General features: G+C 50.7%; 5 protein-coding genes across 5 annotated transcripts; 2 read left to right on the forward strand and 3 right to left on the reverse strand.

The window, feature by feature from the left end:
• Positions 1-1,167: 1,167 nt before the first annotated feature.
• AUEXF2481DRAFT_29068 (uncharacterized protein) lies at positions 1,168-2,451 on the forward strand (the record flags this gene model as incomplete). The annotated part of the gene is made up of 2 exons (XM_013488675.1): positions 1,168-1,220; positions 1,275-2,451. The coding sequence occupies 2 exons, from the start codon at positions 1,168-1,170 to the stop codon at positions 2,449-2,451; spliced, it is 1,230 nt and encodes a 409-aa protein (XP_013344129.1).
• Positions 2,452-5,841: 3,390 nt separating this feature from the next.
• Positions 5,842-6,876, reverse strand: AUEXF2481DRAFT_65045 (uncharacterized protein; the record flags this gene model as incomplete). Its single annotated transcript, XM_013488804.1, has 1 exon — positions 5,842-6,876. A coding segment is annotated over one exon (1,035 nt), but the record flags the coding sequence as incomplete, so codon positions are not given.
• A 71-nt stretch (positions 6,877-6,947) lies between these two features.
• On the reverse strand, positions 6,948-7,922 carry AUEXF2481DRAFT_679142 (uncharacterized protein). The gene is made up of 3 exons (XM_013488870.1): positions 7,730-7,922; positions 7,121-7,675; positions 6,948-7,043 (listed from the first exon to the last, which is right to left on the reverse strand). Exons 2-3 carry the CDS (start codon positions 7,623-7,625, stop codon positions 7,039-7,041), a joined length of 510 nt encoding a protein of 169 aa, XP_013344324.1. The 5' UTR covers positions 7,626-7,675; positions 7,730-7,922; the 3' UTR covers positions 6,948-7,038.
• Positions 7,923-9,461: 1,539 nt separating this feature from the next.
• Positions 9,462-11,279, reverse strand: AUEXF2481DRAFT_29071 (uncharacterized protein; the record flags this gene model as incomplete). Its single annotated transcript, XM_013488676.1, has 5 exons — positions 9,462-10,016; positions 10,206-10,449; positions 10,500-10,648; positions 10,702-10,976; positions 11,030-11,279. The coding sequence occupies 5 exons, from the start codon at positions 11,277-11,279 to the stop codon at positions 9,462-9,464; spliced, it is 1,473 nt and encodes a 490-aa protein (XP_013344130.1).
• Positions 11,280-11,896: 617 nt separating this feature from the next.
• Positions 11,897-16,946, forward strand: AUEXF2481DRAFT_29072 (uncharacterized protein; the record flags this gene model as incomplete). Its single annotated transcript, XM_013488677.1, has 6 exons — positions 11,897-14,974; positions 15,068-15,290; positions 15,323-15,528; positions 15,582-15,713; positions 15,769-16,666; positions 16,717-16,946. 6 exons carry the CDS (start codon positions 11,897-11,899, stop codon positions 16,944-16,946), a joined length of 4,767 nt encoding a protein of 1,588 aa, XP_013344131.1.
• Positions 16,947-17,273: the final 327 nt, after the last annotated feature.

Here is a 17,273-nt window from a genome sequence, read left to right on the forward strand (position 1 = left end):
CGACCTTTATACTGCTTTGAAGCAACACCATCTTCATTCTTCCAATCGTTGCCTGTATTTTCTTGGTCTGCCGAGCGTTGGCTCTGATTTCTGAATTGTGAGGCAAGAATCTAAGTTTCCCTCCCTCTGCAGATCTCCCGTGACTGGACATGGCCTCTCGCATCCTTTGCCCTCACGTTCGAGGCGTTGTGATGCTAGGCGAGCCGTTGGCCTTGTCCCGGCACTGTGGACTACAAGCTACTAGTCTCTCGCCGTTGGGACTAACTGCTATACACACACGTGAGATGTCCGCGGCATCAGAAGACGTCAGGCACATCGAGCTCCACCATCGGCAGAAGTTACGTGCAACACTCGTCCCTTGCAAGGACTATGCAACTGACCGCTCATATCGGGTGCCGTTGCACGTGTTGATATGGTTCAGATTGGCTACACAACTGACCATACTTTCTACTTCTACCAAGTGGACGCTCCGCTCCTTGCCAGTCCCTTGTAGGCAGGACAGGAGGTTGTCCCGATCTGGAGCGCCATATTGATTATGTTGTCTCTGGAAGAGGGATACCGCCGGTATGGTTCGGTAAAAGGTCTGGAGAGGTCCCTGCTTGCAAGTGTCTGGCTTGATGTCTGAGTTGCTGCGCCGTTGGAATTGACAGACAAACTCGCGTGCTATGGTCAACGGCGACATGCCTCAAGGTCATGGCAATCGAGGCTTTCTTGACATAACCCGCACCATTGCTCTGAGGCCGAGGGACGGGTACCTCTTTCCCTCCAACGGTTTCAGTATCTGGAGCGCGGTCAGCATCCTACAAGGAACTCTATGAGGGTTCTCTACAACACCGCTGAAACTTGACTATCGATCTTTCTTTTCACTAGAGTCCATCTATCGCCAAAGCCTTCCCGAGAAGTCTGGCGGGGCCTATCCGTTGGCCTATATCGAAAAATCCATTCTCTCCCTGGGACATCTCAGTATAAGTATCGGAGAGATCTTCGTTGTCCCACTTCTCCATCCTCATCTCATTTCTTGTGCACCGGGCAACGAAGATCCTGGCGGTTTTCGATCTACTCGTATCCTTGGCCCTTCGACTAATACTCCTCTCTTCACTCGTTATAATACCTAATCATAATCAATTAATCCAACTTTAATCATCTTCGGCACGATACCCGACAGCCATGTCACGCAACAACAGCTTCTCAACTATGCAGCGCAACGACAGCTTCGATCTGTGAGTGTCGCCCGTCTTCTCCTCCATCTCCTTCTCCATGCTAATATACTCCAGCACCTTGGCTCATCATGACCATGTGGTCTGTGTTGTCGGAGTTGGCTATGTCGGCGAACATTTGCTCAGGTCCTTTGGTACTTGCTACCAGTCCATTGGTTTCGACATTTCTGTCCAACGCCTTGCACAATTGCAACCTGTCTTTGGCCACATGCCCAATGTCACTCTCACCAACGACGAGTCCTACTTGGACAGAGCTACTGCCTATCTCATCTCAGTCCCTACCCTTCTCAAGGCCGACAACACTGTCGACTTGAGCCATCTCATCAGCGCCTTGGCCATGGTCTTGAAGCACGTTCAACCTGGCAACACTATCGTTATTGAGAGCAGTGTGCAAGTCGGCACCACTCGTCAAATTCTTGGCCCCTACCAAAACATCCTCCACTGCGGCATGTCTCCTGAACGTGTCGATCCCGGTCGCACCTTCCCCACTGCCCAGCAGATTCCCAAGATCATCTCAGCACTCACTCCTGCCTCGAACTCCATCATCCACAAGTTGTACGCTCGTGTCTTCGAACAAGTGGTACCTGTCAGCAAGCCCGAAGTGGCTGAAATGACCAAGCTGTTCGAGAACTGCTACCGCATGGTTAACATCGCCTACGTCAACGAGATGTCTGACGCAGCACGCGCTCACGGCATCGACCCCAATGAGATGATTGACGCAGCCGCAACGAAACCCTACGGCTACCAGGCTTTCCGTCCTGGTCTCGGTGTTGGTGGTCACTGCATCCCTGTCAACCCTTTCTACCTCTTCTCCAACAACCCCAACTTGCCTGTACTCAAGCGTGCTACCAAGCTGATGCGCAACCGCCCCGCCGCTTTGGCCAAGAAGCTTCACCGTCGCTGCGCCGCTCGTGCTGCTTGCCCTACTGGCCCTCGCATCCTCGTCGTCGGCATCGGCTTCAAGCCTGGCCAGAGTGTTCTCAGCTACTCTCCTGGTCTTGCATTCGCAACTGAGCTGCAACGTCTCGGTTGCTCTCGCCTCGTCTTCCATGACCCTCTTGTCGAGCAAGCTCAGGTACCATGGCTCGAGAAGCTTGACCACGCCGGCTTCCACCCTGGTCGTCTGGATCTCGAGTTCGATGCCGTCGCTGTCTGCACGAGACAACATGGAGTCGACTTCACCGTCCTTGACAAGCTGCGCCACTGCAGAGTCAAGACCTTCGACACTGCATAGAATCTTTTCTCTACTGCATCCTTCCGCATCTGCATTACTTCACTTCACCTTGCATAATACCTCTTTCACGGGTCGCGTACCGTCTATCTCGGTCTTTTACGAGTTCAGACCTTATACGCTAATTATTTCTACTATCTTTGCAATTCTTTGTTGGGCATCATTAGCGATCTTCTGTTCAAGTCCAAAACATTATTGGCAATCATCATCTTTGTAGATACTAGATTTAGAAAAGCATCCATCTATACCCAAAAGTCAATCGGACATTTTTTATCACAAAGAAGCCTATTCTTGCCAAGTTCCATGTTACCGCTCTTGTCTCCTTCCCAATTCTCTACACCACGAGTTCTTCTGGAAGAAAAATCGAAATGAGATAAATCGCCCAACAAAATTCTATGCGGCATCTGCTTAAGCAAAACATCCGGACCCCGCTTTGCGAATAGCAGAGAGTTGACCATCCGACGTTAGAATAGATATTTGGTTAAGGTTCTCTGACCCTAATTGTATATCCTGCAAAGAATAGCCGTGCCCTCTTGGCTTCAACACCCAATCTTGCCCACTTTTGACAAATACGGCGCATTTTGGCTTTCCAACCTTGAATTTGTTACTGTTGTCCGACCACGGCGACATGACTTTTTAGAGTTTCTCGATTTGAGTGCGCAACACTCTGCCCGTTTGACAACTCTCTTTTCATTCCGTTGCAAGAATACGAGGTGCGCAATCGTGGGCGCTGCCGTTTGTGTGATGCTTGGTAGATTTCATCAGATCTGACGGCTGGAGGCTTGGTCTAACCTGAAGTTCCGCATTAGGTTATTGTATTTGGTGCGAATCGACCAGGCGGCAGAGCTGTATAGAGCCTGAGTTTGTGCTATGAAAGTGTTTTGTTATCACAAGGTTGTGTAACCCTAGGGCTGGTGACACGCATGCCGTTCACATCGTCGACGATCAAGCAGATTGCCTTGGAGGTGGCAGATCTCATCCTGTCGTGCGGTCCCAATTCGATTTATACGTGTACGACCGGCTGACTATCTCCATGCAGCTCTGGGCGAAAGCCTGTCGATTGTCAGAGCACTCCACGGGTTCTTTGATACCAAGCTCATCGCAATATGCATCGACGGTTTTTGTGGCATGGCAATCTCGTCAAAAGCTGCAGGTACCGTCTGAACTTCCCAGAATGGTTTATTGTGCGAGAGCCCACATCGTCTATACCTCCCATCAAAAGCCAGCCACAGTCACTTTTACTCATGCAAAACCGTTTCACCTGTATCTCGAAATACCGCTTGCGTGCGCAGCGTGTAGACTTATACCACTGATGAAGTCAGACATCCCAACTCGGACAGGTCCCCGGCTACACTTTCAGTTGCTTCGCTGCGTTGCGAGTGCGATATAGCGATCCGTAGGATTCTCCGAGTACGAGGTCTTCTCTTTCTGGAAACGGGAGATCAGCGACGATGGAATTTCACACTTCGAGAAGAGTGGATATGTGACTATGTTGTTAATTTCTCGCTTCTATGCTTCTCCCACGAGACACGTTCGAGTCTCTTTGACAACATGGGATACCAAAGCGTACAGTCTTGGGCAATAACCTAATGTGGTTAGAGTCTGGAACTGGGAAGGTCGAAGTTGGCAGACGACAAACACATCGCCAAACACCTGTCAATGACCACCTTTTGGTTTTTGGGCTGAATGACGTGCAGAACTGCAATCGATTTCAGGGTCAACCTGCTCGATGTAATTGGAGATTTTGAGCCGCACAACGTCGCTTGACTCAACCTGTCTACTCGGGTTCAGCAGAACTACAGATCCACGGGGCAGTACGGCAGAGTCTCATGGTGCAAGATTCCACCGACGTCGTGTGCGAGAAAGGAATAGTTCGTTGTAACCTTACAATTCAGGCGGGTCTTCAGCAAGTTCGCGTGACGGAAGTCTGCGGTTGGCATTTGGTTGATGGCTTCCAATGTACCATCCTTCGACAACAATGTGACGTCGACAGGGTCATCCTCGACAGGGTGGCTTCTGCCACTCCAATAAACGGCTACAAGTAACACAACTTACACACTCGGCGTTCTGATCAGAGCTCTCACTCAGGGATCTGGACTTCCCGGTCATTACAATCGGGACATTCGTCATGGTGGGAACAAGAAAGCGCATGGCTGGGTGGACGCGTCTCCAACGCGTAAGGCACGTAGTAGAGGTAATGGTGTTGGAAGTACATGCGTGCGACGATATGTGCCACTGCGGATCCTCAGCAGGCACCAGATCTTAGATGGCGATACACAATCACGGAAGGATCGATGTCCTGGTTACTTCGACTCATATCTGATAGCATCTCGTGATGTTGCGCTTATATGAGTCAAATGTGCTTCAACCTTGTAATCGTTGGTGCCTCAGGCGTTCATCTCAGGGTGGTGCCCTCAACCATGTATGAAAGACAGATAAATTCGATAGCGACCGCACGGTAGATGGAATCTTGACCATTGTGATACTGATGGGCTCTCCCACATATTTTCGAACTTCCGTGCGAGTTAGGTCTCTGACGGGCTAAATTTGAGAGCACGATATCGATTTTTCGATTCCCGGATGACTCGACCTGGACTATGATCTTGCACATCACACATTTCACACACAAGTCCCCACATAGGACTAGATTGACAAGAACCTTCGAAACAAGATGATGAGAATCGTCCCCAAAGGTCCGAAACAAAGAAATTGAAAAGGTCAGAGAAAAAAATGCGCCTTATAACTCTTATTCTTATTATACAACACGTGCATGCATACTATACCGTACCGGCTTCGCGGTAAAGCATCGGCTCGCGACCTAGATCGCAAGCTCCCGCGATTGCGACCCTTAAGTCTCAAGTCAAGGCCTCAGGAGTGAGACTGAAGCCTCAAGTACTCCCAAAATATTATAGGAAACTCTCAAACGAGCTTAGCAGCATAGGGAGAAGCATCCACACAACACAAGCAAGAGCTTGTTGCAAAGAGACAAAAAGAAATTGTATCAGCCAGGAATCGAACCAGGATTCACCGCTTGGAAGGCGATAGTGCTAACCATTACACCACTGAAACATTTACAGATTCAAGTTCTGTGATGACGTAGCTCGGGATTATTGCAATATGACCTCTTTCATCTCTACTTTCACCATGACTCGTGGACTGAAGAACTATCAATGCATTATCCAGACTACGGAGTTGTGACGGAACCTGGCTGTTGAAGATATAATGAGTATTCGTTATTATACTTATAAAACCTCGACTGATTTTAAGCATGAATCATTGGGAAATCATTAAGCTGTGTTCTAGAATACAATATTGACGAGAGCTACGTCAAGCTTCGAAATGTGAATTGTTGGAGATGAAGTGAATGAAGAGAGCCGTGACAGAAAAAAGAATTTACTCGACGATCTCGAGGTCGCCATCGCGGTGTTTGGCGAAAATGTCCTTCCACTCATCCCAGATACGCTTCAGCTCGTCCACGTATTGTGCATGGATCTCATCAACGTAGTTGGAGTCAGGGCGTTCCTGCTTGCGTACATTTATGGGACGACCAGTGACGATGTTGAGTGGGCGTCGGTAAGGCATCATGCCAACATCGTAGTTGAAGACCCCACGTGCGTGGAAGAGGGGTACCGTGAAACCCAAAGCCTTCTTGACCAGCAGCTGGAACTTGTGGATGGTGGGGTGTGCCTGAGGATCAAACTGCTCGTAAAGCTCGTTCTCGCCAAATGCCAGCACGGGGACGAGATCGGCGCCCGTGCGAATGGCGAGCTTGACGAAACCCTTGCGACGAGCAAGCACAAGACGTAAGCTATTGGGCTGAGCATCTAGTGACTCGCGAGCACCACCAACGACGATAGTGATAGCACGACCCATGCCCTCGCCATTGGGACCACCCTTGGAGAGGATGTTTTCGCAACTCTCACGAGAGACCGAGGCGAGACCCAGACGCAAGGCATAGTCGCGGTACAACGGGATGCGGAAGTTCGAGTCGAGGGTAAGGAGAGTGTTTGTGATGCCTGGGAACAGCTGAGAAAAGCCAAGAGCTTCGGTCGCAAAGGCAACAAAGGCACCGTGGCTGATGATACCATGCGGGTGATAACCGAAGACGTACTTGCGGGTGGCAGGCAGCTCTTGCGAACGATGGAGACGGGCAGGGAAGTATGAAGCGAAGAGCGACCAGACCGGGAGACGTCTCAGCCACTCGGAACGATATCTGAGCGAGCCAGAGGTGCCGGCTTTGGAGAAGAGGACGTAGAGGAGGTAGGGTAGCAGCAAGGGCCAAAGGACAGGAACGGCGCAGAGGACAAAGAAGGCGGCGAGGAAGAGGGCGATGCAAAGGGTGTGAACGAGGACCATTCCTGTCTGGAGGCGACGCTGGAGAGGAACGTTGAGTGGCGCCCATCTTATGCTGAAGTGCTTGTCAGTGGTGTCAAGATGATATTAGGATGCACAGGAACTTACGCCGACGACTCCCAACCTGCTCCAGCCCTTCTTCCACTGACGAGCTCATCCTTAGATGACGCGGGTTGCTGCTCTGCCTGCTGAGGATCTTTCTTCTCATCTATTCTCAAAGCCTCTTCGTACGAGTCGTCAGGCTTCACACTGGTTAATTGCTTGCCATCGGAACCCTCAAACTTCTCGTAGACCAGCTTCTGCTGAAGACCACCCAGACCTTCTGCGACAGATTTTTTGGGGCTCATTGATTTGTTGGAAGACTTTGAGGATGTGCGCTTGTGAGGTCGATTGATCTGAGCCGGACTTCTGGGAGCTTCGTTGTGACCCTCTCCGGTGAATTCCTCACCATCGCCCTTGGTCTCGCCAGAATGAAGGTCAATGACGGGGTGTGACTTGGTATCGATGCCCTCCTCTGCCATGTCTGCCCATGACTTGCTATCCTTCTTTGAACGTGTACGGCGGGGTTGGACAGGCGTTGAAGGCAGCGAGGGCTGTCTCTCCTCCTCATCTAGCATCTCCTGAAGTGGGCGAGGCTCAATGCTGCCTTTTCTGACCAGCTTCCGGGTTGGCGGAGTTTCCTTGATTGAGTCTTCGTTGATTGAGCCTTGGCCATTTTGTTCCGGCTCTTCGAGAGCTTCGTGGGCGGCGTCAGCGAATGACTTTGGCGGCAGGTGCTGTTCCTGTCGCTCCTGTGCATCGGCGGGCTCTGCGTTCAGAGACATTTCGTGTGTGTAGGTAGATGGCGATGAGGAATTGATTCCATTGAGCTCGACTGCAGAAGATTGAGCTCACCCAGACACTTGCAGCGTCATCACCAGTGACGTACCCCAATCCTCCAACTTCCCAGCCTTATGCGGCACAGATTGCCCGCCCCGGTCGATCCCGACTGCGAATGACCATCTCACTTTGCAACCCTGGCCTTTGTCTTGCCATACAACTAGTCAGTTCATTGTTCTCTATAATCGCGACTACTCGTCCAATTCACTAGTGCGTCGTCAGGGCAAAAAGACTGGGATCCCTAGCCAGCGTTGTTTGAAGCCTGCCCACCTATTCTTCCGTACAACAAAGAACGGCCTTAGGCGCATTGTAGCTACGGAGCCTCTCAAAGAAAATCTCGGGCTTCAATTCGACACAGAAGGATAAGGAAGATGAAGCCTTCCGCATATAATGTGAAGAACGTTGGTTAGACCTGGAAATGATTTGCTAGGCACTCTAGAGGTCTAAAGCCGCAACAAGAAGCTGATGAACAGACCATATGCCTGTCACAGCAAGATTACTGTCGAAGCCACGTCGCCAAAAGAGAGTCTACTTCTAGTAGGCTTCAAAACATGGACTCGACCATGACTCGACCATGACTCGACCATAACTCCACCAATATTGAAGATAATCGAGATTTTATTGCAGATTTGAAACCAGGGCGTCGTTCCGCGCCTTTTGGCCAATTCAGAGGTGCAAAAAGACTGAATTAGGCGGGAATCGAACCCACAGCAATCGCTCGCAATCGTTGATTGGAAGGCGATTATGTTACCACTACACCACTAATCCTGTACTGATGAACACAGTCCAATCTAGATGGTATATATCATATCATGAGCCTGTTGGTGTACAGACGCTGTAGCTACAGCCATAAAACATTCAAGGGCCTTTTCGTGCTTTCGGTTGATAGAATTGGAGGCGATCCGAGATTCCGAGAAATGACTGTAGACCCACAATCATGATGTTCGATACGTGTCAATGTGGAAGTGATTACATGCCTTGTTAACAGCAAGTCCCTTATAAGATGCTTGAAGGAAAACCAATCGTAGCCCTCATTGTACATTTGGTAGACTAATGACTTTGGAAGGGTTAATATTAGTAGCGGGACCCCTTCTTACATGGAGTGTCCATAAGCAAACGTGACTGAACAAATACTGACAAGTGCTGTACGGAAAAATATTGATTCTTTGTTCTCAAGACGCTTTTGGGAATTCTGGTATTCTTTCAAAGTATAAAAGGCTTCAATTTCCCTTCTCTCACAACTCAGCTGTCCTTTGCCTCACATATACCCAATCGATTCGTCATAACTGTACTCTGAAACTTAGTCCGCCAGCGTGCAACTCAAGTCAGGCGGGTCTGTAATAGCCAGAGCTTTCCGAGCCCTCATTCCCATCCTCCCTTTCCATTTCACACCAGGACCACATGAGCGAAAAGTCAAGAGTCACAAAATGATGAAAGGCAAAGAAAGAGGCGGGGGGAGAGAAGAACGGAATTATTGATCTTGCGCGGTTGTCTCGTCGGATACCAACAATGGAGAATTGTGTTGGTTGACGCCTGATAGTGTATCTGCCTCACGCTTTGGTGCTGGTGGGGGAAATGGGTGGATACGGAGGGAAGGATATGCTCGAGGGGACAGATGGAGAGGATAATGATAATCTATCGGTGCTTTCGTGGATATGGTAAGGTGCTTTCTCACATGCAAAGACCAGAGACAAGAATGCTCGAACAAAAGACAAACGTCGCGACGTTGTAGTTTCAACAAATCATTGAAAAGGTGTTTGTTTGACTTGCTTCCTCCTGCTTCAATGCTTCACACCATTCACTGGCTGTGGTTGTTGTCGAGCCTTGCCATTCTCACCATTAGCAAGGTCGGCTGTCGGGGGCGGCGGAGGGGGTGGTGGTACTGGACCATATGTCCGAGGTCGTTGATCCACAGCTTCGTCCTCGGTGTCGTCGTCGTACTCGGCCTCGCCGCTTCCCTCCTCATCCTCGTCATACTCGTCGTAATCAGAGTCTGTCTCGGCAAGGTCGTCTTCCTCCTCTTCCTGATCTGGGTGATGTGCTGGATTCGGTGCGCCAGGGGCGGCGTTGACCATATCTGCGCGTCCGTAACCGTTGGTCTGCATGGCGCGGCAGAGCTTCTTCAGCTTTTCGTTCTCTTTATGTAGGCGATCGATGGTTTGCTGTGATTGCGAACGTTCCTCGGCCATCTGGAAGATGTTCTTGTTGGTGGCCTCTTGCTTGCGTGTCAACTGCATGTTTTCCTTTTCCAAGCGCTTGGACTTCTTGCTCATTTCTTCCATCTCTTTACGGAACGTCAGGAACAGGTCGTTGCTGTTGTTGAGGGTGTCTTCGACCTGCTAATGCGGTCAGTGAGTGAGATGGCACTGCCTAAGTTCGAAAGTGGGGAGGAAGTTGATCGGATGGGCGGTTGCGGAGGTACTCTTGGTAACAGATGCGGGCGGGGGCTCTGTAGGACAGAGATGGACGGGGACTTTTGAGAAAAAGACATGGACGAGGGCAGCATGTTTGGAAGAAAGTCTCACCTGCTTAAACTTCTCCACATAAATATTCAGCTGACTGCGCAGTTCGTTCTCTGTTTGGGAAAAGGTAGATACCTGACGGGTCAACTGATGCGACTTGTTCAGTTCTGCATCTTGTTGTTTGCGGAGTCGTTCTTGTTGGGCGAGATGGAATTGGATTTCGAGATCTTTTGATCGGAGGAGTGAGTGGAACTGGATTTCGCGCATTTCGTATTGTTCGACGAAGGATTTGAACTTTTCTCGGAAGCTGTCTGGTGTCAGTGGAGAGTAGGATGGGGTGCAGAGTGGGAGGCGTACAGCTTGTCTTCTTCCATCTCGCCGGCTGGTCGGTCTGGAAGCTTGCGATCGGTTATCACTTGCTCAACGTCGCCTACCATCCTTTCAAGTCGACGGTGCAGCTCTTCGTTCTTGTCTGCTGCGCTTTCCTTCATTTCGCGAAGATCCTCCTGCTTTCGCAATCAATAACCGTTTCACTCTGACAAAGTCGTGTTGGGCGCACCTTGAGTTTCTTGTTCTCCTTGGTCAGCTCGCGACTGAGCTTTTCCAGCTTCTCCTTCATCGAGTTGGCCTTTGTAAGTTCGGATCGCTGCGTGTCCTTGTCTTTTTGCAGCTGGTCACCTCGCTTCTTCGCCTTGATGTGTTCTCGTTCGGTCCTTTTCATTTCTGCTAAGAGTTCCGAGTACTTTCGTTGAACGGTTTCCATCTTGCTTATCGGACCGTCCATAGATTGAAGGAGATTCTGAAGATCGCGGTTTGCCTTTTTGACTTCCCGGTCTGTCATTGTCAGTATAGCCCTTTGCGACCAACGACGATTGCACATCACACACCAATCTCCGCATCTTCTTCAGCCCTTCCTGTTGCATCTTGCTCTAGCTGGGCAATCTTCGCCTGCAGCTGTTTGTGTGCGTCATTCGTATCGGCGACACCTTTCTTGGCCTTGAGCTTCTTCCCAGCAGAGGTGTTGTTCGGTGGCGGTGGTGGAGCGGCGGGCAATGGAGCATCGTCGCGATGTTCGTGGATAGATGCAGGCGAAGCGCGTGAGCTGTGGGGTTGGTGTTGTGGCGCGACTTGAGCCATAGTTCAGAGACGAGAAGAATAGTCTATCGGGGTAGTGTAGAGCGAGATGGTGCTTGCATCGGGGGCAGTGAGGCGCAAACAGGCGGGTTGGGATTGGCGCACTGAGACAGGCGGGCACAGCGAAAATCCGGGTATGCCTGTCTCTGTGGCGCAAACAGGGTCGAGCAGGTGATTTCAGGTAGCGAGCTACGAGTCGGGATAGCGATAGAGCAATGGGATAGGATGGCGTATGTATATCCAATTGCGCAGGAGGGGTTTCGGACGGGAACTGCTGCAAGCCAGGCGCGAGAGCGGAGATGGTATGCAGAAGCCTTGGGACGATAGGAATGGGCGAACTGGGATATCCAAGAATTGCCGGGTCGTTCGTAAGCACTCGTTCACGGTCGTATGTCGTGTGCCGGGCGGACTATCAGACTCGGTCTCGCAGTGCAAAGAGGTTGCGGGAAACGGAAAGAGCGTTTCCCCCCACCTGATTGGCCACTTTGGGCCATTCTCTCCAGCCCGTCATCCAATGTTCCGTGCGCAACTGCCTTGTGAGCATCTGAGTATTCGCCTTCCTTCTTAAATACTCAACTCAACTAAGCCCTGTCAGAGCTAAAGGACTGATATTTTTGGACATGCTGCGCGGAGTCAACAGATTAGCGACTAGGCCAAACCGCCTCTCACACACGAACCTACCGGCCTTGCGACGAAGTTATGCTTCGGTGACCGACTTGTCCAACTATCCCAAGCCCGGAGATCAGTTGCATGGATTCACCTTGAAGCGTGCCAAACACGTGCCAGAACTTGAGCTCACTGCTCTACAATTTACACACGAGCGCACCGGCGCCGACTACCTACATATTGCTAGAGACGATCAGAACAATGTCTTCTCCATCGGCTTCAAGACAAATCCACCCGATGCTACTGGAGTTCCGCATATCCTGGAACACACAACTCTTTGCGGAAGCCAGAAGTTCCCCGTTCGCGATCCTTTCTTCAAGATGCTACCGAGATCGCTTTCCAACTTCATGAACGCTTTCACCTCCTCCGACCACACCACCTACCCTTTCGCTACCACCAATGCCCAAGACTTTAAGAATCTCATGGGTGTCTACCTTGACGCTACTCTGCATCCTCTTCTCCAAGAGCACGACTTCACACAGGAAGGATGGCGTCTTGGTCCTGAGAACCCTCAAGCCGAGAACCCTTCTTCGGACGACATTATCTTCAAGGGTGTTGTGTACAACGAGATGAAGGGCCAAATGTCTGACTCGCAATACCTCTACTACATTCGCTTCCACGAGAATTTGTTCCCTGCTATCAACAATTCTGGTGGTGACCCTCAAAAGATGACTGACTTGACCTACCAACAACTGAAGAAGTTCCATGCCGACCATTACCACCCTAGCAACGCGAAAGTCTTGACTTACGGAAATCTCCCTCTTACCGAGCATCTCCAGTCCATCGGAAAGGAGCTCGATAGCTTCTCGCGAATCTCTGTAGATTCGGACATCAAGGTTCCTCAAAGCCTCGACAACGGACCGCGCTCTGTAACCGTCAAGGGGCCCTTGGATCCTCTGAACCCTGCCGATTCTCAGTTCAAGACTTCTGTTACATGGCTTATGGGAGAAACATCTAACGTCCTCGAAAACTTCTCGCTCTCCATTATCTCTTCATTGTTGATGGATGGTTACGGCTCGCCTCTATACCGCAACCTTATTGAAGCCGGTCTGGGTCCTGACTTCTCGCCTAACACTGGCTTCGACGGCTCAGGTAAGCGTGGTGTCTTTTCGGTTGGTCTCAATGGTGTCAAGCAGGAGAATGTCCCCAAGGTCAAGGAAGCCATCTCCGAAACCTTGCGCCAGGTCAGAGAAAAGGGCTTCGACCCATCCAAGATTGACGGTATCCTGCACCAGCTTGAGCTTAGCCTGAAGCACAAGACTGCAAACTTTGGAATGTCAATCATCCAGCGCCTGAAGCCTGGATGGTTCAACGGCGTCGACGTTTTCGATGCTCTGGCGTGGCAGCAGACTGTGGACACTTTCAAGGCAGAGTGTGCCAAGGGTGGCTACCTTGAGGGCTTGTTGGAGAAGTACTTGTTGAACGACAACACTCTGACTTTCACCATGGAGCCTTCTGCCACTTACGGCGAAGATCTCCTCGCAGAAGAAGCACAAAGACTTGCATCGAAGAAGGCTGAGGCCGAGAAGATCTATGGCTCGAAGCAGGAGGCATACGATCAGCTGAAGAAGAGAGAGTTGGAGCTTGTTGAGCAGCAGATGCAGGAACAAGATCTGAGCTGTTTGCCATCTGTCCATGTCAAGGATATTCCTCGCACCAAGCCCATGACCGAGACACGTCAAGACTTCCTTGATGATGTCAAGGTGCAATGGAGAGAAGCTCCTACTAATGGCTTGACATACTTCAGAGCTCTCAGCATCTTCAAGAATTTGCCTACCGAGCTGCGCACATTTATACCTCTGTTTTGTGATGCACTAATGCGCATTGGAACAAAGACCAAGTCGATGGAGGAGATCGAGGATCTTATCAAGCTCAAGACTGGTGGTGTCTCATTTGGTTACCACGCATGCACATCTCCAACCAACACCAAAACTTGTGAAGAGGGTCTGAGTCTGTCCGGATTCGCGCTTGACCAAAACGTCCCTGCGATGTATGATTTGATCCGAACGATCATCCTGGAGACCGACTTCGACGGACCTAAGGCCAAGGCCTCTCTTCGCGAGCTAGTCCAGAGCGCTGCTAGTGGCGGTGTAGATACCATTGCTGAATCGGGTCACGCCTACGCCAGACGTGTTGCTGAGGCGGGTATCAGCGCTCACGGAAGCTTGCTCGAGCAGACCGGCGGTATCAGTCAGATCAAGCACATGGTCTCTCTCGCATCACTCTCCGAGATTGGTGACGATATCATACAGCCACTCAAGGCCATCCAGCAGTTGGTTGCGTCCAATGTTCCCAACATGAGAGTCGCCATCACTTGTGGAGCCGAGTCTACCAGCATCAACGAGGCTGCTCTGAAAGGCTTCTTTAAGAGCACATTCTCATCGTCATCCGAGCTGGCGTCTCAATCGCAACTAGCCCAGACATTGACGCGTACCGCTAAGTCGTTCTTCACTCTTCCTTACCAGGTCTACTATTCTGGTCTTGCCCTGCCTACAGTTCCCTACACTGATGCTTCAGGTGCGCCTTTGGCTGTACTAGCACAACTGCTCACACACAAGCATCTGCATCGTGAGATCCGTGAGCGTGGAGGCGCTTACGGAGGCGGTGCTTACTCTCGCGCATTGGACGGTGTCTTTGGATTCTATTCTTACCGTGATCCCAACCCCGAGAACACCATCAAGGTGCTGGACAACGTTGGCAAATGGGCCGTGGAGAGAAAGTGGAGCGATCGTGACCTTGAGGACGCCAAGCTGTCTGTCTTCCAAGCACTTGATGCTCCCAGAAGTGTGAGCGAAGAGGGCATGACTAGATTCGTCAGCGGAGTGACTCCCGACATGGAGCAAACACGCCGCCAGCAGCTCTTGGACGTCACACAGGAGCAGGTCCGTGACGCAGCGGAACGTTTCTTGGTGAACGGCATGTCCAATAGTAGCATGGCCGTTCTTGGTACTCGCAAGAGCTTCGTTGATGAGGCCCAAGGCTGGAAGGTGCAAGAGATCGGCCTAGGTGGTGCTGCCGTCTCGGAGGCCGAGGTCGAGGCGATCGCTGCATCAGTGTAAAAAGCGAAAAGTTGATTTTGTTGCCATATACCCATTGTAAATAGATAACTCCTCTCTGTATAATAGATGTACGATCATGATGACCAAGCCGAGGAAGCGTCGAGAATGAAATGTGGTCCGAACAGGGAAATGAAATTGAAACGCGTCAGAAGCGGAAGTTGCGACGCGTCTCCTCCTGACGCGGGCAAGCAGCTCTCACACAATCTTGCAGCCCTGCACTTAATTGCAACACATTCTATTGCGAAATGGCGCCTTCAGATCCGGTCGATGTGCTGCTACAGCCACCATCGTAAGTACATTGGTCCTAGATACGTCTGGCAGCAGAAATTGACATTGGTCGAAGGAATGAGGAACACCAGACTCTCGAGCGCACGCCGTCAAGCTACAATCCACTCCGATCCTTCCATCTTGCGAAAGGCGAGCAAAAACACTACCAACAACAATATGCCGACATGTACTTTGCCAGACTGGCTGTACTAAAGCCTGCGGTAGAGCGCATTGCGAGTGAAGCATGGGATGGCTTTGAGGTCAGCAAGCTCGAGACGAGTTGATCGAAAGGAAACTAAGACTATAGCTGCAGATTGGCGGAGACGAGGTGCACAAAGTCGACCGTGTGCTCGATGTACGACAAGGTGAATTGGTCTGGGTGGCCGGCACTGTCTACATGGAAATGCCTCTGAAGCCCAACATTCTCGACGACATCTCAAAACATGTAAGGTTCACGCGCAACTGCTTATTGTTAGACTGTGCTGATACATGATCTGTAGCACTGGATCGCCGCGCCGCCACCTCGGCTGAAGTTCACTTCTGGAGACAGCGATGAAATCATGCTCGAAGACGAATCTGGTCGATTACGCTTGACAGGCAGCTTTCTCAGCTCGTGTCTTCTAGTGACTGGGTGTATCGTAGCCGTCATGGGCACCGAAAACTCGAATGGCGACTTTGAAGTCATTGATCTGAAAATACCTGAGCTAGCACCTCAAGCCGCACGATGGTCACAGAGCCCGGCCGACGCCACAAACACGAAGAAGGCTGCGAAGAAGGATAAGGCCGGCAAGCTTGCCATCGTCTCAACGTTGGGTGTTAGTGGTGACACTGGCGACACCATGTCTTTAGACCTGCTTGTCGAGTACCTCTTGGGCGAGGCTACTTCACCAGCCGAACAAGAGAAGATATCGAGCATATCACGCCTCGTCATTGCTGGCAATTCTTTGTCGTCGGCGAATCCCATCCCTGTCGCAGAAGACTTGCCGACCAAGAAGCCATCTGCTGTCAAGAAGTATGGCTACGATGCATCCGCTTATAATCCTGCTCCCACGGACCATCTAGACTCATTGCTTGAGTCTCTCTTGCCGTCAATACCGATCACCTTGATACCTGGCGAACAGGATCCTACACACGCATCATTGCCTCAACAGCCAATGCACTCTGCTCTCTTCCCAAAAAGTAGAGCCTACATGGCTGCTCCCAACTCGGAAGACACAGCTTGGTTCGATACTGTGACCAACCCGTGGGAAGGTGATGTGGATGGTTGGAAAATCTTGGCTACTGGAGGTCAGCCAATCGATGATGTCTTCAAATACGTTGAAGGTGATGATCGTCTGGAGATGATCGAGGCTACATTACGCTGGAGGCTATGCGCACCCACTGCTCCAGACACTTTATGTAAGTTGACTTACACTGCCATCACCTGATACAATACTGACAACCTTTAGGGTGCTATCCTTTCCAGGACAAAGACCAATTTGTTCTTGAAGCGACCCCGCATGTCTACATTGTAGGCAATCAGCCTCGCTTCGAGTCCACTGTCGTTGAAGGTCCTGATGGCCAAAGCTGCAGAATTATATCTGTGCCACGCTTCAAGGATACTGGAGAACTACTATTGCTGGACATGGAGACTCTTGAAGTAGAGGTCGTCAAGTTCGGCGTCTATCAGAAAACTTGAAGAACGCACAACACATCATGAGATTGATTCTCGGCTGTGACCACAACCATTCTCGCGCAAATTATGCTTATCGAGCAGCTTTACAGCCAGACATCATACTGGCCATAGTTTCTACGGCAGTCTGATGTTACCAGATACAGTTCACCGCCTGGGGAGAATCTGACCTAGGCAAATGAACGTAGGACCAACTGTGCTTTCTGCACAAAAGCAGTATATCCTGCCCCCATGTACTGCACGTAGCTCTGTATCCAACCTAAAAGATTTGATGCAATACAACCCCTACCTGGGAATATTTCAATGTCGTGATCAAACTCGACTCAAGACGCG

The sequence above is a fragment of the Aureobasidium subglaciale genome, assembly GCF_000721755.1.
Source record: "Aureobasidium subglaciale EXF-2481 unplaced genomic scaffold scaffold_9, whole genome shotgun sequence".
NCBI lineage: Eukaryota > Fungi > Ascomycota > Dothideomycetes > Dothideales > Saccotheciaceae > Aureobasidium > Aureobasidium subglaciale.

Bases quoted from the DNA above. Each gene is read 5' to 3' on its own strand.
- AUEXF2481DRAFT_679142 (XM_013488870.1), bottom strand. From the start codon at position 7,625: ATGTCTCTGAACGCAGAGCCCGCCGATGCACAGGAGCGACAGGAACAG.